The sequence below is a fragment of the Hyperolius riggenbachi genome, chromosome 9 (assembly GCF_040937935.1).
Source record: "Hyperolius riggenbachi isolate aHypRig1 chromosome 9, aHypRig1.pri, whole genome shotgun sequence".
Classification (NCBI taxonomy): Eukaryota; Metazoa; Chordata; class Amphibia; order Anura; family Hyperoliidae; genus Hyperolius; species Hyperolius riggenbachi.
Window position 1 is genome coordinate 132,471,420 of NC_090654.1, and position 23,546 is coordinate 132,494,965.

At 44.6% G+C, this 23,546-nt stretch overlaps 1 protein-coding gene across 1 annotated transcript in view; it reads left to right on the forward strand.

Annotated features, from left to right (window-relative positions):
- Positions 1 to 23,546, forward strand: part of UBQLN4 (ubiquilin 4) — a 51,787-nt gene that overhangs the window by 15,900 nt on the left and 12,341 nt on the right. Inside the window, exons 2-7 of the mRNA XM_068253527.1 lie at positions 3,941 to 4,092; positions 9,528 to 9,718; positions 11,592 to 11,854; positions 18,133 to 18,291; positions 19,593 to 19,827; positions 22,594 to 22,733. Of these exons, the coding sequence (XP_068109628.1) occupies positions 3,941 to 4,092; positions 9,528 to 9,718; positions 11,592 to 11,854; positions 18,133 to 18,291; positions 19,593 to 19,827; positions 22,594 to 22,733 (1,140 nt within the window). The remainder of the gene's footprint in view (positions 1 to 3,940; positions 4,093 to 9,527; positions 9,719 to 11,591; positions 11,855 to 18,132; positions 18,292 to 19,592; positions 19,828 to 22,593; positions 22,734 to 23,546) is intronic.

The following is a 23,546-nucleotide window of genomic DNA, read 5'->3' on the forward strand; positions in this document are numbered from 1 at the left end:
GCTCCCTCCCTCTCCCTTCCCCTGTGTGCTGCGCAGGACGGATTTCCGTCCTGCGCATTGAAGGATAGGCTTCAGCCTATCATATGCCGGCGATCCCCGGCCAATCAGAGGCCGGGGATCGCCGATCTGCCTTACGGCGCTGCTGCGCAGCAGCTCCGTATGATGTAAACAGCGGGAATTTCTTCCCCGCCTGTTTACATTTTGCCGGCGAGCCGCCATCGGCGGCTCTCCGGCTGTTCACGGAGACACCCTCCGTGAACTGACATGGAAAGGCCGCTCGATCGAGCGGCCGTTTCCATGGTAACCCGCAGACGACCAGTTTACGCCAGTCGGCGTTAGCTGGTCGTCAAGAGGTTAAAGCAACTGCCATGTGATTGGTTGATTAGATTATTGCATTAATGAGAAATTGAACAGGTGTTCCTAATAATCCTTTAGGTGAGTGTATGTTATTTATAATGACTACTATCTGAACATTTTATCATATTTTCTCTTTTAATCAGTTTACATTTATTAGGAGTCGGTGCATTTTTTTCCCAACTTTGACTCCGGGTACCCAAAAATAGCTACGACTCCACAGCCCTGCATGCACTGCTGCAAGCAGTTTTACAGATAGAGGATGCTTTACCATCCATTATAATGAAATTATGTCTGCTCTGCCCTGCAATGGAAAAGATGCTTGTTGCATGAAGATAAGAAGCACATATGTCTAGTTAGCATAGGCCCTATGCAAATTATAGGAATGATGAATGATTTACAGTGTGAATTATCCCTAATACAGCTCTAACAAAAGTCTCAGCTGCTTTCTCCCTAGTACAGGTAGAGTCACACTTGTTTGTGCAGAAAACTTGCATGTACTTTTGCCTGTGTTTTTTTTTTTTCACACATCTTTTGTGGTTCACCACAGTAGCTATGGTAATATAAAAATAAAGTAAAAAAAATGCAACAGTCTGTCACTTTTTACCCTGTATGTAATAATTTCCAGAATGAGGCCATTGATTTACGTGGGCTGTCAGATCTAATGTGAATTCGCATTGTGGTAATCTGCATGCAATCCTGTCAAGGGTGCACCTTGCCTACATGACAAGTATGCAGAGTCTAGCTCCACCCTAAATGCTGCAGGAAAAATCACTACCGTACTTTATGAATTAAATGCATCATTAGGCCAGAAACCCACTGGGAGCGCTTTGTAAGCGTGAGTGATTTGAAAAAGCTCTTGGTAATGCAATGCTATGGGGGATTTTTATAAAATCACATCACTCAAGTGGGATCACACCAATAGCATTACATTAGCTAGAGCTTTTCAAATCACAAAGCGCTCAGAAAAGCTCTCCTAGTGGGTTTCTAGCCTTAAAGGGAAGGTCCAAGCAAAAAAAAAGAGTTTCACTTACCTGGGGCTTCTACCAGCCCCATGCAGCCATCCTGTGCTCTCGTAGTCACTCACTGCTGCTCCAGTCCCCCACTGGCAGCTTTCTGACCTCGGAGGTCAGGGCCGAATTGTGTACATTTTTACACATTCCCGCTAGTGCAGGAACATTAACACATACATTTTTACGCGTTAGTGGTGCAACGCGTACATTTTTGTTCCTGCACTAGCTGGAATGCGTAAAAATGTATGCAATGTGGCCCTGAACTCCGAGGTCAGAAAGCTGCCAGCGGGGGACTGGAGCAGCAGTGAGTGACTACGAGGGCACAGGATGGCTGCATGGGGCTGGTAGAAGCCCCAGGTAAGTGAAACTTTTTTTTTTTTTTAGCTTGGACCTTCCCTTTAAGCTGGCCATACACTGGCCCGATTTGCGCCCGTTTCGACAGCAGATTTGATCACTGGGATTGAATCTGCTGCCAATCGTTCGCGCTAAACGCACCGCCGATCCAATTTCCTCCCGAATAGGATCGGTCCGTCGATCGCGCCGTGCGGGAAATTACCCTCGATCGCCCACGGGTAGGCAGCGCATCGTTGGCGGCGGCGGATCCGATCAAGTATACATTACCTGACGCTGGCTCCCGGGCATCTTCTCCGCGCTGCACCGCTCTGTTCCTGCTTCCATCCCAGCGTACATTAACTTCCTGTGTCACTCCAGTGACCAGGAAGTTCATATAGAGGGCGCTCTATTTTAACTTCCTGGTCACGGAGTGACACAGTGTTCGCTGGGATGCGGTGCGGGATGTGGTGCAGCACGGAGAAGAGGACCCGGAGCCAGCTTCAGGTAATGTGTAGGGGGGGGGGGGGGCAGGCGGCAGGAGCAGCTCAACAGATTGTGATCGGTTTCAGCCTGAAACCGATTCACAATCTGTTTGCAGTAAGGCAGCCATACGATCCCTCTCTGATCAGATTAGATCAGATAGGGATCTGTCAGTTGGACGATCTAATGGCAAATCGACCAGTGTATGGCTACCTTTAGTATTTAGCATTTAAGCAAGACATTATTTCTCTTAGGTTACTGAATCTAGTTCAAGGAGAATCCCTAAGGGTGTCTGCCAAGGTTGCGGTTGTAAAGGCAGCCTTTACATTCTTGTCTTTCTCCTGGACCAATGCAAACCTACACTGCTTTCCTTACCACAGTTAAGGCTCGGTTCCCACTTGTGCCGGATCAGTAGGAGGGACAGTGTAATATCCACTCCGATGGTCCGACTGGAGCCAGGGCAGGTGCACTCCCCCATAGGCTATATATGGGGGAACGCATCTGCCTGCCTGGGATTATTGCAGTCCACTTACCTCCACAGATCCCGCGGATCCGTTGCAGAGTGCCAATTATGAGCAGTTCCTATTTATAAAATGGGAGCTGTTTATTGTCCATTTAGAAGTAAGTGGGGAACAGACAAAAAAATGTTCGTTCTCCGCTCAAGCGGGAACAGAGCCTAAATAAGGAGGAAGGCAAGCAAGCGGAGATTTATCTACATGTGGGCTGCATCCATGTGGAAACACTGTCAGTGAGATTTGGAAGCTATACTGCCAGGCTAGGTTATTATTTGCAAAGTTGGCTATGGCCAATGCAACCAGAGCTTGGCTGCTTCTGAGGATACTGGAGTACCTGCTATTCTTCGCCGGAGAGCCCCCTCTGTGTGGAGGTAGCTGAGATGCTATCTGCTGAACATAGAGTTGATGCGGCCGGGCCGTGGGATTGTTGGGACTGGTTTGTTCAGCTTTGTCCCCACACCTTCCGGCTTGATGAGTAGATTATTCAAATAACAAGGACGGAAAAGAGGCAGATACGGCTTTCACTTTTTGTCAGAAAAGCAATTGAATGCAGCCACATTTATTGATTAAAGTATTTATATAGCGCTGACATATTAGGTAGTGCTGTACAGAGTATATGGTCTTGTCGCTAACTGTCCCTCAGAGGGACTCACAATCTAGTACCTATCATAGTCCTATGTCTATGTATTTATCATGTAGTATATGTATCGTAGCCTAGAGCCAATTTAGGGGGAAGCCAATTAACTTATTTGGATGGTTTTTTTTGGGGGGAGGGGAGGGGATATGTGAGAGGAAACTGGAGTGCCCGGAGGAAACCCACGCAGACATGGGGAGAACATACAAACTCTCTGCAGATAGTGCCTTGGCTGGGATTCAAACCGGGGACCCAGCGCTGCAAGGCGAGATTGCTAACCACTACGCCACCGTGCTGCCCTGAACATTTCTAACGCTTACATTATTGTAGAGCCATGTGATTTCAGAACAGATGAGAAATAACCGGAACAACATTTCGGTGTATATACAGTTTTTTAACAGACCCTCTCATAATCAGCAAAAAATGCCGGTCTCTAGTATATTTGTCCTACCGATTTAGTATGTAGTAATGTAGACATTGGGCATTTTTAATATCCTGCTTTGCATTATTTGAATAAGTTGGGCTAGTGATGCTTTTCTTCATCTTACATGTGTAGATATTGTAACTGGCCCGCTATTTCACTATTAAATGTGATCATTGATTCTTTGCAGTTCAAAGAGGAGATTTCTAGGAAGTTTAAAGCCAAAAAGGATCAGCTGGTACTGATCTTTGCCGGGAAGATCTTGAAAGACGGAGACACACTGAACCAGCACAGCATCAAAGATGGCCTCACTGTACACTTAGTGATCAAGACCGCACAAAAGTAAGTGATTACTTCTATGCAGGAATATCACCGGGAGGGGGGGAGGTTGGGCTGCACGATTTTAGGGAAAAATCGAAATTGCGATTTTTCTCTCAGAAATTTTTTTTTCAAATGCTGGGGGGGTCCGCTGTCTGCCCGGTCCGCTGTCTGTAATACTTTGCTGCTGGCCCCGCTGTGCGCGGATTGGCCAGAAGCAGTGAATATGTATGAGTGTTAATGAGGGGGGCGGGGCGGATCCACTCCAGCGAGCGGCCGGGCACATACAGCATTACCAATCAGTAGCTAGCGATGGAATGACGGCAGCGGTAGGCGGAGCTGTATGCTCTGTACAGCTCCGCCTACCACTGCCGTCATTCCATAGCTAGCCAGTGATTGGTAATGCTGCTGTATGTGCCCGGCCGCTCGCTCGAGTGGATCCGCCCCCCGCTCATTAACACTCATACATATTCACTGCTTTTGGCCAATCCGCGCACAGCGGGGCCAGAAGCAAAGTATTACAGACAGCGAACCGGGCAGTGCGGACCGGATTGGTCAGAAGCAGTGAATATGTATGAGCGGGGGGCGGATCCACTCGAGCGGCCGGGCAGATACAGCATTACCAATCACTGGCTAGCGATGGAATGACGGCAGTGGTAGGCAGAGCTGTACAGAGCATACAGCTCCGCCTACCGCTGCTGTCATTCCATCGCTAGCCAGTGATTGGTAATGCTGTATGTGCCCGGCCGCTCGCTGGAGTGGATCCGCCCCCCCAGCCCCGCTCATTAACACTCATACATATTCACTGCTTCTGGCCAATCCGCGCACAGCGGGGCCACAAGCAAAGTATTAAACAGCGGACCGAAAAACCGATGGTACTGACGATCAGCAGATCGTCTTGCCACTAACCGCGGTTTCGGTTTTAAACCGAAAAACCGTGCAGCCCTCGGGGGGGGGGGGGGGGGGGGCGGTGTTGGGGTTGCAGGGAGTATGTGAGAGTATTACTCTTATAAGGGGTCTGTAGTGAAAATAACAGAATTAATTGAATTGCTTATTTTTTACAATATTTATAGATTTAGCCAGTGTTTCCCCACTGTAAAATCTTACCTCATGCTGATTTGCCTTCTGAAATTTATCACTGGTGGCAACATCTTTAGTTCTGCCAGGTGATCTGTATGGAATGTTTTTTACTGAGAGTTCTATGCACGGGGGGAGGTATTGCTTGCCTGGCAGTTGGAAAAAGCTGTTATTTCCTACAATGCAACAAGGTTTACAGACAGCAAACTGTCAGGACCATGGTCATGACCTCACACTGCCATACAAACCCCGATGATCTATTCGAGAAAAGGTAAAGATTTATTGTGGGAAAGGTGGTATCAGCAGCTGATTGGAATGAAGTTCAATTCTAGGTTAAAGTTTCTATTTAGGTTTTAACTGAGGATGAAATATTTATTTGCTATAGTGAGTCTGTTTACATTTTTCACATGGAATCAGCTATACAGCACATGGACACCCAAGATGTGTCACAAGCCAAGTACACAAGGTTATTTGCCCCCTCCTAATATACTTTACCCGTTACCAGAGGCCTGAAGCTCCGTATTCGCAGTAGATAATGGCCACCTCTGCTGAGAATCTAGTGTTAGTCCATTGGTCTCGACGCCATGGCTAGTGATCAGCCCAATGGATCGACTTGGCCGATAGCATTGTTCTCTTCACTCACCCCACCCGCTTCATGATGCTCCTTGTAGACACCCTCCACCCACATAGGAACAGAACACATGGCTAGCCTGAAGTCTAGTGACACGTCTGTAAAGCGCTGGCCCTGTACTGTCACCTGAAGGATCCAGTCCTGAATCCCACTGGGCAACTTGTCATGTGTGTGTACAGGAGGATTAAGTGTATTAGGTGTCCCTCCCCACCTAACAAAATTGACCGATTACATCAATTTTGGTTAGATGAATGTTTATACATGAACTGGCCGCATGACAGTGAACTTGGAGCACTAGTGGCCAGTTTGGAAACTGCCAGAAAGACGCAGGGACTGGAACGAGCAGACAAAAATATACTCCAACGCCTGCTTTGTGCATTGGGGGGGAGAATTGGATTATTGCAGCTTCTGACCTATTTTTGTTGCCAAAAGTGGGGGGTGGGCTTATGCAAGTGTTTACCTATGTGCGAGTATATACAGTAAGTTCTCGAACATAAAAATCAAGCTGCATTCCATAGATGCAGTCATTTCTTGCTGCTGGTCACACACTTGCAGAAAGACCTGGCCTATATGTCCTATCAACAGTATAAGCATACACTCAATTAAATGTGCAGTACAGTGCTGCAAAGTGTCGTTCTAATTTAGAGCATGCTGTCACATGCAATGGATATTTTTATTTCCCACCTGTTTGGTTATAGAAATTCGGCACATTCAGGCCTTCTTGCACATTTTCTCCAGTAAACCATCTGCACTATTAATCTACTAAAAATGTGCAAGGTCAGTCTGGCCAGCATGACAGATGGAATCTGATTGCTAGCACTACACCCATGTTTTTGTCTCAATATAAAAAGCTATTCTATTAAAAAAAAAAACCCTAATCGCTGGGCCAGTGCTGACTTATTCTGTAACTGACAGAGCAGTGCCCAATCATAGGCCATGAGAGCTCAGGACTGGAAGCAGTGTTGTAGTCCTATAGTTACATAGTTATTTGGGTTGAAAAGACATACGTCCATCGAGTTCAACCAGAGAAAAAAGTACAACACCAGCCTGCTCCCTCACATAGCCCTGTTGATCCAGAGGAAGGCTAATAACCCTTACAAAGCACGGTCCAATTAGCCCCAAAAGGGAAAAAAATCCTTCCCGACTCCAGATGGCAATCAGATAAAATCCCTGGATCAGCATCATTAGGCATTACCTAGTAATTGTAGCCATGGATGTCTTTCAACGCAAAGAAAGCATCTAAGCCCCCTTTAAATGCAGGTATAGAGTTTGCCATATCTACTTCCTGTGGCAATGCATTTCACATCTTAATCACTCTTACTGTAAAGAACCCTTTCCTAAATAAATGGATAAAATGTTTTCCTCCATGCGCAGATCGCTCAAAAAACAGCCTTATCAGTCCACCGACAGACTGTACACACGCTGTACTGTCTGCTACAAACCCGCCCAGCGGGAGGTGACGACGGACCCGTCGTTGCCTTTGATCAGACGTGTGTACAAGCCTTTAGGCGTCTTTTTTCTCTAGACTAAATAAACCCAGTTTATCTAACCTTTCTTGGTAAGCGAGACCTTCCATCCCACGTATCAATTTTGTTGCTCATCTCTGCACCTGCTCTAAAACTGCAATATCTTTCCTGTAATTCCATATTCCAGATGTGGCCTTACTAGAAAGTTAAACAGGGGCAATATTATGCTAGCATCTCGAGTTTTTATTTCCCTTTTAATGCATTCCAAAATGTTGTTAGCTTTAGCTGCAGCGGCTTGGCATTGAGTGTGATTATTTAACTTGTTGTCGATGAGTACTCCTAAGCCCTTCTCCAAGTTTGATGTCCCCAACTGTATCCCATTTATTTTTTATGGTGCTAGACCATTGGTACGTTCAAAATGCATGACTTTACATTTTTCAACATTGAATTTCATCTGCCATTTATGTGCCCATATAGCCATCCTATCCAGATCCTGTTGCAATATGTCTCTATCTTTCTGAGAGTTGATGATTCTGCACAATTTTGTATCTGCAAAAATAGCAACATTGCTCACTACTGAATCTACTAGGTCATTAATAAATAAATTGAAGAGCACTGGATCCAGTACAGACCGCTGTGGGACCCCACTTTGTTTTCTGTCCATTAGCCAGTTCCCTATCCATGCACACAGACTCTTCCCCAGTCCTTGCATCCTCAACTTTTGCACCAGACTTTTGTGGAGAACAGTGTCGAAGGCCTTTGCAAAGTCCAAGTATATCACATCTACAGCATTCCCAATATCCACATTAGCGTTCACGACCTCATAAAAGCTGAGCATGTTAGTCAAACAGGACCTGTCTTTAGTAAACCCATGTTGATGCTGAGAAATAAGATTTTCTACTATGAAGTCATGTATAGTATCTCTTAGTAACCCCTCAAATAGTTTGCATACAACTGATAAGCTTACAGGTCTATAATTTCCTGGATCTGATTTTTTTGCCCTTCTTAACCTCCTTGCCGGTTATCCTGAGCTGAGCTCGGGGTAACCCGCGCAGGAGGATTGCTCAGGCCCCCGTTGGGCTGATTTTCACAATTTTTCTTTTTATTGCACGCAGCTAGCACTTTGCTAGCTGCGTGCATAACTCGCTCGCCGCTACCCGCCGCGCCAATCAGTGCCAGGCAGCGCTGAGGGGTGGATCGGGACTCCCTCTGACTTCATAACGTCGGTGACGTCATCGCAATCGTCGCCATGCAGGAAATCCCGTTCTGAACGGGATTTCCTGCTTGCGCAGATCGCCGGAGGTGATCGGAGTGGGTGGGGGGAATGCTGCTGCTCAGCGGCTATCATGTAGCTAGCGCTAGGCTAGCTACATGATTTTAAAAAAATAAGTACTGCGCTGCCCCCTTGCCGCAATAATTGGAACGGCAAGGGGGTTAAATAATGGAAAAAACGTGGGCTGTACGCCAATCCACTTGGACTCTGCCAGTTGAGAGTCACAAAAGATAAGATAAAGGGGTTTATCTATAACTGCACTTCATTCCCTTAGGACCCGAGGATGCATGCCATCCGGGCCAGGTGCCTTGTCTATTTTTAATTTATTTAGTCTTGCCTTCACTTCTTCCTGCGTTAAGTATTTAATATTACAGTTGGAAGATTGAGACTCTTCTGCCTCTGTAGTTTGCAACAGGGATGTTTCCCTTGTGAAGACAGAAGCAAAGAAAGCATTTAATAACTCTGCCTTACCGTGGGCATCCACCATTGAGTCGTCCAACCCCCACCCCCCCTCATCCTTTAGGAGTCCAATACAGTCAACCTTTCTTTTATTTTTTCTTATCCAGATTTTGTGATCTCAATTTTAGTTAAATACTGACTTTCATTCTCCTTTTGGTCTATGACAGTTCCATATGTGACTTGCCAGTGACATATCACAATTGTATAGGCAGTACAATGGGCAAGGAGTGGCTTGTCTGTAAAACAATGAATTTTAACAAAACTGGAAGTAGACGGAAAATATTGTAAACTAGCCGTCAGGCCTGTTGCATTAATGGGTGCTAGTTTGATGTGTGGGGTCGTATTGCATGCACCCGCTACCCCTGCGTGTCATTGGAAGCAAACTCTGCACGCTCACCCACAGCCGCAACCTCTGTTCACCCATGGCCTCGGCCCTGCACATGCGCACCACAGTGACACACGTTGACGCAGACACCTGACATTTTACTAGGTAAGATTGTGTTATATGTTAAAAAAATAGTATTTCTAACCAAAGCGATAATTTTATTTGCAGGTCTCAGGACCCTTCGACTGCAGCTGCCACCACTGCCGCAGTTGCTGCCTCCACCGCCGACTCCTCTCCACCAACACCAGATGACCCTACCCCTTCGCAACCTGCTGCCTCTGCATCTGATGGAGCTGCCACTAGAGGGAGCTCTGGGAGCACCGCCCCTGCAGACAGAACAGACCCTCCCACTATCTTATGTAAGTGTGACTTCTTTGCCAGAAATGAGCCCTAAAACAGTGTGAAAAGCTACTCGAAGTGATACATATAATCAAATTTCTTGCTAATGTAATAGTGTGGGGCCAATCAAACCTACAAAAGTGTATGTGTTGAAGCAAGCAGAGCATGGAGATGTGCAGCAGGGTGTAAGAAAACTTTATCTGCATTGGGGAAACTTCACCTAAAACAAAAAGCCAGTTGATGGTGAATGCAACCAGTGTGATTTGCTTAGGAGCTCACACAGCACAAGGTGGCAAATGCAAGGAATCCAGAAACCTTGCAAGTATGACACCTGGACTAGGATGATCCATACAGCTGTGGCGATTCCAGTATGTTTTTTCCAGGTCTAGCAGTCTGTCATAGCACTACAAAAGGAGCCTGAAGAAACTTATCCTCTATAATAAAACCCCTGTGTCCCTGCGTGTGCTGTCTGTGTAGCTGGTCCGTACTCTTTGCTACTGCGCATGTGCTCAGCACGGACCAAGCCTCACAGAGTGCACAGTAAAATACAGAGGTGATAAACAGACCCTAGAGCCTGTTTTTAAACAGGCTTGGGTCTACTAGTTGTTGTATAAAGAGCAGCTGGCGTCTGCTGCATTGAGCTGCAGTGGAAGTACAAACTTTATCAAATGTAAATCTTAGTATTGAGCCAACAGTCCATAGCCGTGTTTCTTAGCCCTATGCTCAAAGCCCACCAACAGTAGATGTTTTGCAGGAAACTGATCATATTTACAGGTGGGGTAATTAGTGTCTCTGCAGTGCTGATTAACTCCCTCTGAGGATTTCCCCAAAACATGCACTGTTCGTGGGCCCTGGGGACTGGGTTGGGAAACGCTGGTTAACAGCATCCAGCCTCCTTGAACATGAAGATCAAGAACTGAGCTCTAGTTTGAGGGAATGTTGCCCAAAAGGAATGATCTCTTATAAGACTTAAGGTGCCCATACACTCGTCAGATTGGCAGCAGATAGATAAGAAATGCATCTGATGATCTATCTGATGCGTTTTTAGAACATTTTTTTACCAGGATAGAATTCCAATAGATTTCAGTTTGAAATCTATTGAAATTCGATCTGATGGCATTTTTTTGCCATCAGATTTCCATTAAGGCCAATGCAAACTGATAAGCAATCTCATCAGATCGACCTAAATTTTCCACCCTGCAAGTTCGATGGAAATCCATCGAAATCGGCCGTCGATCGGTCGATTGGCCAACCGATTTGCAATCGATTGATCGATCGGGATCGATCGGTCGGCCAGAAAATCGGCTGAGTGTATGGGCTGCTTTAGAGCCTTGAGGGCTGCTTTATCTCCTTGTGAATGATAGGATGAATGACCATACCAGCCTGCAGGAGAGTAGATATGGTTGATTACATATCTTTCATTCTTGCAGGAATAAGGTTGAGGTGCACTTAGCAACACCTGTGCCGCGGAGTCCTTTTTTTATTTTTCCTCCTCCCCCGTACTGGTGGAAAAGCCACTGCATTATGCGCCACTCTTTGTCCCTCTGTCCCCCTCCATAGCAACAAATTTTGTTTTCAGTTTTGAGCTGCCTTTTTTTTTTTTTTCTTCAATTTTTTTGCTGTAATGATCCTTTAAGGAAACCTGTCAGTATAGTGGCAGTGTCCCATGATGCCATTGTGTAAATCGCCAGGTGTTCTGCTAGTTCTGGAGCATGCAGGGGTGTTTCTGCTCCAGAACTGGCACCATTTTTTGGATGCTTGGCAATACCACCCTCAGCTTGGCAGACACTCGATATACATTGTTCCTTTATAGGTGCCACTGTCTTCATTACAATGAAGTAAACTTCCACTGATGAGAACATTTTGCGATGTATCATTTTTTTTGTTTTTCAGCTGGCTTTGGAGGCCTAGCTGGATTGGGCAACCTGGGCATGGGTTCTGCCAACTTTATGGAGCTCCAGCAGCAGATGCAGCGCCAACTCATGTCCAACCCAGAAATGCTTTCTCAAATAATGGAGAACCCACTAGTGCAGAATATGATGTCTAACCCAGATCTCATGAGACAGATGATCATGGCTAACCCTCAGATGCAGCAATTGATGGAGAGGAACCCTGAAATCAGTCACATGCTAAACAACCCTGAGCTCATGAGACAGGTAAGTGGACATATAGTTTATTTGCTCCTTTCTTTCCAGTTGTACTGACCTAATCTCAGTTGCTGACAGTAGTAGAACCTCTTGTTTTTAGCAGTTTTATTTCATGGTGATCTGGTTTTGTTTGTAAAGCAGAGAAAACAGTTAAAGGACTTCCGAGGTGACTACTTGAATCTATTTTACTCACCTGGGGTGTCTCCCAGCCCCTAGAAGCCATTTCAATCCGTCGCCGCAGCTCTGGTTGTCCTCCGTGTCCCACTGGCCAACCGTAAAGATTGCCAGCGGGTCAGCTCTAATGTGTGGGTGGTCATGCAGACGCAGTACGTGCCCGGTGATGTGGATGCGCAGGAGCGCCAATCCGCAGGTTGGCAATCTTTACGGGGGTCCAGCGAGACACAGAGGAGGACCGGAGCTGCGGCGAGGTACAGAAATGGCTTTTAGGGTCTGGAAGAAGCCCAAGGTGAGTAAAGTCCTTTAAAGAGGAACTCCAGTGAAAATAATGTAATAAAGTGCTTCATTTTTACAATAATTATGTATAAATGATTTAGTCAGTGTTTGCCCATTGTAAAATATTTTAAATCCCTGATTTACATTCTGACATTTATTACATGGTGACATTTTTACTGTTGGCAGGTGAGGTAGCTGCTGCATACTTTTTCTGGCAGTTGGAAACAGCTGTAAACAGCTATTTCCCACAATGCAGCAAGGTTCCCAGACAGGAAACTGCCAGGAGTAAATACTCGAGAGTTTCTTGTGGGAGGGGTTTCACCACAATATCAGTCATACAGCGCCCCCTGATGGTCTGTGTTTGAAAAGGAATAGATTTCTCATGTAAAAGGGGGTATCAGCTACTGATTGGGATAAAGTTCAATTCTTGGTCTGAGTTTCTCTTGAAGTAATTTAACCTGTTCCATCACTGAGTAATAGTTGGTCTGAAAAAGGTTTTAGATAGTCTAATGGTTGACTCCTCTTTTGTCAAATGTAGTAATGTAGCTCAGTGTGTGACTCTCAAAAGACCTGTGTGGTAACACTCTCAAATTGGGCCCACCGTAGTAATTCAAAAGGCTCATCAAATCGTTAGGGGCCCAGACTATAGAGCCCTATAATCCATGGAGTTCTCCTTTATCTAGCACTATCCCTTACTCTGACTTCATCCATACATAGTGGTATACCATCGGGCATTAATATAAAAGAACAGGGTCTCAGTGTCTACCGTCTATAGATTCCTTTTATTTCCACCAGGTACATAAAACACGTACTGACATTGCGGGTCTGTACAACAGAACCCACATGTATCAAAGTGTTTCAACACATCAAGGTACAAATAGATAGGCTGCCTCCTCTCCTTCCAAAAGGTTTCACTTTACACTTCATTAAGCACAAGGTGAAACCAATTGGGTGGAGAGGAGACACCTTCTCTTTTATTTGTACCTTGATGTTTTTTGTTTTGTTTTCGGGTTAAACTTGATGGAGTTGTCTTAAAAAAGAATGCTTTGGTTGCCTCACATTTTTATGCAATCCTTTTGTTCATCCCACTGAATTAAAGCTGATTTGTTTCATTTAAAGGACAACTGTAATGAGTGATATGTAGGCTGCCATATTTATTTCCTTTTAAGCAATACCAGTTGTCTGGCAGGACTGCTGATCCTCTACCTCTAATACGTTCAGCCATAGACCCTGAACAAGCATATGTAGATCAGCTGTTTCTGACATTGTCAGATATCACAAGATTAGCTGCCTGCTTGTTTCTGGTGTGATTCAGTCACTACTGCAGCCTAATAGATCAGCAGGGCTGCCACTTGTTTAAAAGGAAATAAATATGGCAGCCTCTATAGACCTCTCACTTCAGTTGTCCTTCAAAATTAAGGCTAGTTACACACCAGGACGTTGCGTTTAGGGGACGTTATAGGGCACATAACGTGCCCCTAACGCCTGGTGCTCTCTGGTGTGGACGTCGGAGTGAGCCGCATTGTGCAGCTCACTCTGGCGTCCGTGATACATACTCTTGGACACATGCGGCATCACGTGGTCCCGCCTGGCCTAGCGCCGCACAGAGCGGCCGCTCCAGGAAGTAAACACTGCACGTCACTGAGTGCAGTGAATATTAATTAGCCATGTGCCCGGCCGCTCTCCCCTCCTCCCCAACATGACTGAGCATGTGCAAACAGTCTAACGCGGCTTAGCCGCGTAGAACGCACAGCATGCAGCACTTTGCTGCGTTACAATGCAACGCAACGTGGGCAGTGTGAACAGCCCACTTGTGTTACATTGCTGTGCGTTGGGGGAGTGTTACAGGCTGCACTAACATGCGCCTGTAACTTCCCTGTGTGCAAGAAGCCTAAAGGGCAACTGAAGTGAGAGGGATATGGAGGCTGCCATATTTATTATTTATTTATTTACAGTGGTGTGAAAAACTATTTGCCCCTTCCTGATTTTTTATTCTTTTGCATGTTTGTCACACTTAAATGTTTCTGCTCATCAAAAACCGTTAACTATTAGTCAAAGATAACATAATTGAACTCAAAATGCAGTTTTAAATGATGTTTTTTATTATTTAGTGAGAAAAAAAACTCCAAATCTACATGGCCCTGTGTGAAAAAGTGATTGCCCCCCTTGTTAAAAAATAACTTAACTGTGGTTTATCACACCTGAGTTCAATTTCTGTAGTCACCTCCAGGCCTGATTGCTGCCACACCTGATTCAATCAAGAAATCACTTAAATAGGAGCTATCTGACACAGAGAAGTAGACCAAAAGCACCTCAAAAGCTAGACACCATGTCAAGATCCAAAGAAATTCAGGAACAAATGAAAACAAAAGTACTGTAATTGAGATCGATCAGTCTGGTAAAGGTTATAAAGCCATTTCTAAAGCTTTGGGACTCCAGCGAACCACAGTGAGAGCCATTATCCACAAATGGCAAAAACAAGGAACAGTGATGAACCTTCACAGGAGTGGCCGGCCGACCAAAATTACTCCCAAGAGTGCAGAGAAAACTCATCCGAGAGGCCACGAAAGACCCCAGGACAACATCTAAAGAACTGCAGGCCTCACTTGCCTCAATTGAGGTCAGTGTTCACGACTCCACCATAAGAAAGAGACTGGGCAAAAACGGCCTGCATGGCAGATATCCAAGGCGCAAACCACTTTTAAGTAAAAAGAACATTAAGGCTCGTCTCAATTTTGCTAAAAAAAACATCTCCATGATTGCAAAGACTTTTGGCAAAATACCTTGTGGACCGACGAGTCAAAAGTTGAACTTTTTGGAAGGTACGTGTCCCGTTACATCTGGCGTAGAAGTAACGCAGCATTTCAGCAAAAGAACATCATACCAACAGTAAAATATAGTGGTGTTAGTGTGATGGTCTGGGGTTATTTTGCTGCTTCAGGACCTGGAAGACTTGCTGTGATAGATGGAACCATGAATTCTACTGTCTACCAAAAAATCCTGAAGGAGAATGTCCGGCCACCTGTTCGTCAACTCAAGCTGAAGCAATTTTGGGTGCTGCTGCAGGACAATGACCCAAAACACACCAGCAAATCCACCTCTGACTGGCTGAAGAAAAACAAAATGAAGACTTTGGAGTGCCCTAGTCAAAGTCCTGACCTGAATCCTATTGAGATGGTGTGGCATGACCTTAAAAAGGCGTTTCATGCTAGAAAACCCTCAAATAAAGCTGAATTACAACAATTCTGCAAAGATGAGTTGGCCAAAATTCCTCCAGAGCGCTGTAAAAGACTTATTGCAAGTTATCGCAAACGCTTGATTGCAGTTATTGCTGCTAAGGGTGGCCCAAACAGTTATTAGGTTCAGGGGGCAATTTCTTTTTCACACAGGGCCATGTAGGTTTTGAGTTTTTTTTCTCACTAAATAATAAAAACCATCATTTAAAACTGCATTTTGTGTTCAGTTATGTTATCTTTGACTAATGGTTAACGGTTTTTGATGAGCAGAAACATTTAAGTGTGACAAACATGCAAAAGAATAAGAAATCAGGAAGTGGGCAAATAGTTTTTCACACCACTGTATTTATTTTTTAAGCAATGCCAGTTGCTTGGCAGCCCTGCTGATTTTCTGCCTCTAATACATTTAGCCATAGACCCTGAACAAGCATGCACCACATCATGCGTTTCTGCAGGCAGCTTCCATATACCTTTCACTTCAGTTGTCTGTTACTTGTGGTAAAGTACAGAACCAAAGTTAGAAAAATGTTGTCTCTGTTGAAATATTTATGGACCTAACAGCATGTGGCTCCTGTTGTATGGACCCTGGAGTGTAAGTATTGTGTTTTGTGTACCTGGTGGAAATAAAAGGCTATCTGTTGCCAACAGATAGATCCCTCTCAGATCATTATCTGATCAGAGAATCCCACCACACACTGTACAGTTTTTCAATAGAATCCAGCATGAAATTGAAGATCTGTGGGCACTGCCTGCCAGGTTTCACCATCTGTGTACTCAGCTGCAATTGGCAGAAATTAATTGGAAATTATTTGCAGCATCTATTTCTAGCCAATTTGATCAAATGATAGAATGAATCAGCTATTGATAAGAAAAATCGACCAGTGTATGGCCACCTTTTTAGTGTTCTATAAATCTTGTAGAGTGGGAAAAGTTAAAATCTCTACCCAGCACAAATGTCCGGCTGTAATCGCAGGCCAAATTCTGTGCTTAGAGTGGGTTCCATGGCTCCCCTAAGGTTAATATAATTACAGTTACTGTATGTACATAGTGGAGTATAGTACCATTTTTAACATCGAGTCTCAAGCAACCAGAAGGCACATCTGGCATTAGCCGATCCCCGTCGGTAACAGACACTCTACAGCAGGGGTGCCTCCACTTTTTCAGCTCGCAATCTAATTATGAAGTTGTAGAGATCTACCAACACAACCCTTTCCCCAAACCTCCCAACCCACCACCACATTATCAAACTTTGTATTCTACACGCCCCCCCCCCCCCCCCCACCCCCTCCAACAAAAAGTTGGGCCCCGCATTGATATAAAGTTCCCACACAGTGCCCACCTAGAAACAAAATGGCAGGTACTCCCCTGCAACCTCCTGGTTTTCTCTCCTCTTTTCACCTTGCTTTATTCAGGCACTTTCCGGTGCAGCTGACTGTAGACTGGCCAATGTGGGACATGATTTGCCGCTGAATTACTGAGGGGGCATGGCCACATCGCTCCTTGTGTACAGCCTGGAGGGGAGGGGCCATGGACACTGTCTCTCACTTGCCTTGCCTCTCACCTCAATGCCTCTGGCTGGCCGTGTGCTGCTCTGCATGGGGCAGATCCCCCACCCCCTTGCATGACTGTCTGTTTGCCATAAGTGCCTGTGCAAAAGGTCTCAACCAATTTAAAGTGGATTTAAGAAACCAGCCTGTCCATTTCAGGAGCCAAGACATTTTTGGGAGCTAGTGTCATTGACAGGAAACTGATAAGTGTAAAGTGGTGTCAGCTCTAATTAGTATGCTGTTCTGCACTGCTTTACAGTGTCCACAAATACTCTTCTGCTCCGCCAGTACTCAGTGTCTCTTCCTGCTCTCTGCAAACTTCCGTGTCCTCTACTGTTCCATATGTGATCTGTAGATCCGTTTTGCTTTTTACTGCTTTTGTGGATGTGCACCCTGGATGTTAGCAGGATCGGCAATAGATCTACAGAGAATGAATCTCGTATGTGATTTAGATACATGAATAAAGCTAAAAGTTTTGAATTAGGATAATGCCATTTACTAGGATGGTCAGTTTCCCTGATATGTAATAACTGCATTGTATGGAAGTTTGAGGATCATGTAATAAAACCACGACTTCACTTATTTTCTAGGACATTTACAGTCTGGCACATGTAAACTGAAAATACATTATAAGCCGTATAGTTCTGTATGCATTTTTCCTAAATCAGTGTCTGTGTAATTTCCCCACGTAGTAGTAGTAGTAATTACTATTTTCTGTCCTGTTCATTTGCAATAAGCAAACAAGCCTCATCTTCTGTACTGGAGATCAAAGGGCAACATATATGCTTTTAGAATATATGATAGTTTATATTAGAGTAGAGGTGATATTTTGACTTTAATTACAATGTATCTTACAGAGAGAATCTGTTTTAATGACCACATCAGGTGTAAAGACCTGGGAACTGATTCCTACCTCATGAGTTTAAAAAAAAAATCTTCTGGTGGTTTAATTCCTTTCAAGCAGAGATAACCATTCTAAAACGTGACATTCGACAGACCTTGAGTTAAAATCTATGATGCTAACTTTATAATTATCTATTGCTTCTTCAAGACCATGGAGTTGGCTCGCAACCCCGCCATGATGCAAGAGATGATGAGGAACCAGGACCGAGCGCTGAGCAACCTGGAGAGCATCCCTGGTGGCTACAATGCCTTGCGCCGCATGTACACTGATATACAGGAGCCCATGTTCAGCGCAGCCAGAGAACAGGTAACCACTGGCTGCTTGTCTGCCTGTCAACCATCAGAGGGCGCACACGTGCCTGTCTTTACTACAGTGTACAGCATTTGTAGCCTTCAGCAAGCTGTGTAATGAATATTTTATGTGTATCCTGGGTCTTAAAGATACTTCATTTATTACATGTAATTACTAGTTAGCAGGTTTAACTGAAGCGTACATAAATAACCATCATGAGACCTCTACAAATTATGTGTGCATAATTATACATAACACAGACTACAGTGCTTTGAAGAATACATATAGGTCTAGATTGTTGCTGTATACTACATCATTTCTTGCATATATTATTGTTAATTAGAACATACTGTCAAAGCTAATAGACAAGAATGAATTTGACTGATTTGGCTTATATTTAGTAATTATTAGTAAATTATTTTTGTTGGAAGTCATAGATTGTTTATACATATTATGGTAACTCCTTAAAGGGAACCAGAGATGAACAGTCTTTAAAAAAATGGAAAAAGATGTTATACATACCTTGGGGCTTCCTCCAGCACTATAAGCCTGGATTGCTCCCACGCCGCCGTCCTCCGTTGCCTCTATCTTCCGGCAGGCACGGCCAATTGTACGCAAGCGCAGGGACTCCCTCCATATCTTTACGCATGCGCCTGCGCAGTATGGAGGGAGCGCACTGCATTTGTGTCGACTGGCCGAAATGATGGGACCCGCTACCGGTGGATAGAGGCAGCAGAGGACGGCGGCGTGGGAGCGATCCAGGCTGATGGGGCTGGAGGAAGCCCCAGGTATGTATAACATCTTTTTTCTGTCGTCTCTGGTTCTCCTTAACAGCCAGAAGATGTTTTGCTGTTTTTTAGTGCTGCATCAGTTTTAAGAGTGATAACCTTGGAATTCTGCATTCAAGCTGGAAATGAGCGGTGTAAACTTTTTCTGCTCTGATATCGAGCACAAGCTTGGTGGGAGTTAATTATGAGGAGTGTCAAAACTGCATATATTTGCATCCAACGTTATAAACTGCTGTAATTATGATTAGTAATTCTTGGGGCAATGTCACATGCAGAGTCACCAGGGGAGCCTCAGGCACTGTACTTCAAATTGTGGTCTTGCAAAGGATGTGTATAAGAGCAGTGCCATACTAATGACTTGTTTCTGCCTCACTTTCTTTTAATCCAGAGTTGTACTTACTTTTGGAGTCACTTGGCATTTTAATTGTAAACATTTTAGAATAACAGAATTTAGATGGACTTGATTCGTATTGATTGCAACAGTTGCTGTATCTTCTCATTTTCTTACTCTAATCTTTATTCTTTCAGTTCGGCAGTAATCCCTTTTCTTCTGCTGGTGGCTCAGAGGGTTCAGCCTCTCAACCTCAGCGCACAGAGAACCGTGAGCCTCTCCCCAACCCCTGGAACCCTAATGCATCACCTTCCAGTCAGACGTCTAACAGTGAGGGAAACACTAGTTCCACCACTGCCACCACCACCACTAGCCAGTCCAATTCTACCGTATCTAACCCTTTCGGCATCAACGCTACCAGCCTGGGGTCAGGTATGTTCTGGTTTTGTGTGTTCAGTCACTTGAATGATATCTGAGGGGCAGTGTTGGAATTTCCCAGATTTGTATTTGTCTTCCTCCTCAATAAGGCGCCATGGGACATTTTTTTTTTTTTTTATAATCTTCTTTACCTCCAGTGCCAAAACAAATAACATGTTTGCATGGCTGAAACAAAATTAACCAGGCAAGCCTAACTGCAGGGCTTCAGCTGCAGTAAAGTTACTTAAAGGATCCGATATAGCAGACCCAACACTCTACGGTCTAGTCTCCAATCTATCATTTAATAAGGGTAATTTACTTCATAATCCATGTATGGAAGCTAGGTAGGGGGCAGGATGTATCATGTGCGGCCTGGTATTGTCTGTGGCCGTGTGGGGGCAAAGGTTCAACTGTACTGCTTACAGGCTACTGGAAGGGAAGCAAAATATATACGTACCAACATGATGTATAGGCTCTCCTGTCATCTCCTGGCTTAATACTGGGATAAAGTGAACCCGTGGTGAAAATAAACTGATAAGATAAACAATTACATTTATTCTCCTACTCCTAAAAATGACTTTTTAAAGGAGTTATCAGGCTAACGAAAACGAGGTTTACTCACCTGGGGCTTTCTCCAGCCCCTTGCAGCAGACTTCCCACGCCGACCGCTCTGCTCCCCGCCGCTGTCCCTGCCCTGCCTTACTGCGCCTGCGTAAACCGCTGCTGTCAATCATCGCCACGTGGTCCTCGGCGAGCTGTGCAGGCGCAGAACTACTGCGTATACGCAGTTCGCCGCGGACCACGTAGCGATGATTGACAGTGGCGGCTCGCGCAGGCGCAGTAAGGCCGGCGTGGGACAATCAGCTGGAGAAAGCCCCAGGTGAGTAAAACCTTGTTTTCGTTAGTTAGCCTGATAACTCCTTTAAAGTGAACCGAGCATCATTTTTAACACCCAGTGCAGCTCTATAGCAAATTAAAAATGCATTCTAAAAATGTGGTTTATTATTAAAAAAACCTTTTTCGTTTTACCTCATCGTTTTACATTTAAGGGTTAAAATACACACTTCTTGTGGGACAGAGATCAACAGATAATGGAAGGCTGATAAGAAATCACCTCATTAGACTTAATTGACCACAAACAAATCCTGAGCCTTCCCCATTGTACTTTAAACAGAAAACATAAGACACACTTGAAGAATTTCACACCTAGCCTGAATAAGACATTGTAAAAGCAGCAGGAGTTTTTGAACTCCTGAAACATGGCAGCCCTTTCAGCTATTTGAAGCCAGGAGCTGCTTAGATCACTTTAAGTATCCCAGGGCTTTCTTTTATTTAATTTTTCTTATTTAAACGTGTACAAAGTAAGTTGAATGTTTTATGGTCTCTAATCAGTGGCAGCCTATTAAGTGTCCCAGAGTTACAAAAAGGTCAATAGTTCATGCATTTTATCTCTCCTTGCCCTCAGAATTTGTATTCTGCCAGGAAAACTTGTATGGCTGTAATTTGCTTATCAGTGATGCCTACTATATTCCTGACAAGGTATCGACAAGACAGAAGCTTGTCACTTCCATGCCTAGAAATTAACTCTTTCAGGCAGCAAAATAAAGCAAGTAAAACAGCCTGGTTATTATGTTTTGTACTGTACATACACACGTTTATCTCATCATGTCACATATCACCTCATGTACACTTTAAGCCTCTCTTCGGTTTTGCTGCTGTAACTAAACTGTATTTTTTTAAACTGTACCCCAGAAAAAGCAGCTACATGATCAGAACATGCATTTTTCTGTAGGACAAGGAGGAGTGGGAAAGTGGCTTTCTGAACTCAAAGGGCTTATCACAGGCAGTAGATAAGAGGCAGAGATGCCATCCCAAAGGCAGAAACTGATGTCACTCAGGCAAGAGTAGATAGGATCTTCACATAGCAATTTAAAGATCAAAATTTTAAGAATATAAAGGCCCATACACACGTTGGATTTTTCCGAACGACGGGTCATTTGAACGTCCCGTCGTTCAGTCGTCCGCACGCTAAATCGAGCGTGTGTACAGACTGTCGTTCGGGTGATAAGACTGGTCTTGAGCGATCCGCCCGGCGGACGACTGAACGACGGGACGTTCAAACGACCCGTAGTTCGGGAAAATCCGTCGTGTGTATGGGCCTTAAAGATAATTATTTAAAGGGAGCCTTACTGAACGGAGGGTAAAGAGTTTCACTTACCTGGGGCTATTACCAGCCCCCTGCAGCAGTTCTGTGCTCTCGGAGCCGCTCTGGAATCCTCCGGTCCCCCGCTGTCACTTAGTTTTGATTTTGACAACTCACCAGTTGGCCGGCCGCCATGCGTATTATTGGACGCATTCCCTACTGCAATTAGCGCTGTTGCGTACCGCAACACGTGTGTGTGTGTGTATGTATATATATATATATATATATATATCTATATCGCACATGTAGATATGCAGCAACGCGTATTGTACGCGTTGCGGCTCGCAACAGCGCTAATTGCAGTAGGTAATGCGTCCAATAATACGCATGGCGGGCGGCCGGCCGACTGGTGAGTCGTCAAAAACGAATTCAAAACTCTTTGCCCCCCGTTCAGTTAAGGTTCCCTTTAATAAAGGCTATTGGATTTCAGTCTGGCCACAAGAAAAGCAATAGTGTTCTACTTCTGTAAACAGGGATATACTTTCATTTTGAGGCTGGATGGACACAGTAAGCAAATAAAATGATAATCATTTTGTCATTACCCCTTATGGTGCCTTCATTTTATTTTCTCTCATCAGGTATGTTCAATAGCCCGGAAATGCAGGGTCTGCTGCAGCAGATCTCTGAGAACCCCCAGCTAATGCAGAGTATGATCTCCGCCCCCTATATGCGCAGCATGATGCAGACTCTTGCCCAGAATCCTGACTTTGCTGCACAGGTTGGTCTCTGTCATTTGTCTTCCACTGGCTTACTGGTAGTTAATAGTATCATAAATGAAGTCCAATATTTTTTTCTTCTTCATAATTTTAAAGAAAACCCCAGTGTTTTCATATAGTACATTTTTAAAAAGCTGGTTGCTCGAAATTTGCTAATTATTCCAACAGAGCTACAACCTTCAGCCAGACTACAGACCACAGTGGCTGCTAAAACATACACACAAGAAAAGGGGAGCTTTGCGCATCTTGCTTGAGGACCAAGAAAAAAAGGAAAGAGCAGGTGCTGAGGGGGAGTGGTCAATTTACATACAGTCATTAACCCTCTGCACTCACAACGCTCACAGCATCACTATCTAGTTTTTCCGCTTTCTTTGAGTGCAGAGGGTTAATGATTGATTGTATGTAAATTGACTGTTTTCCCAATTAAAATGTTGGGCCCTTAGCAGCATGAGCACCCTTTCTTGTGTGTATGTTTTAGCAGCCATTGTAGCTGAATGCTGTAGTGCTATTTATCCCTATGCCAGTACAGCCCATTTATTTATTGGTGTAAGTAGTGCAGTTTGTTGCTCCCTGGAGCTTTTAGACTGATTTATGTCCATGCATGTGTTCCCTGTAAGGCTGCTTACACACTAAGACGTTACAGGCGCACGTTAGTGCAGCCTGTAACGCTTCCCCAATGCACAGCAATGTAACACAAGTGGGCTGTTCATACAGCCCACGTTGCGTTACATGTAACGCCGCACGTTCTGCCGAAAGTGCAGCATGCTACGGCGTTACAGCGGCTTAAGCCGCGTTAGACTGTTTGCACATGCTCA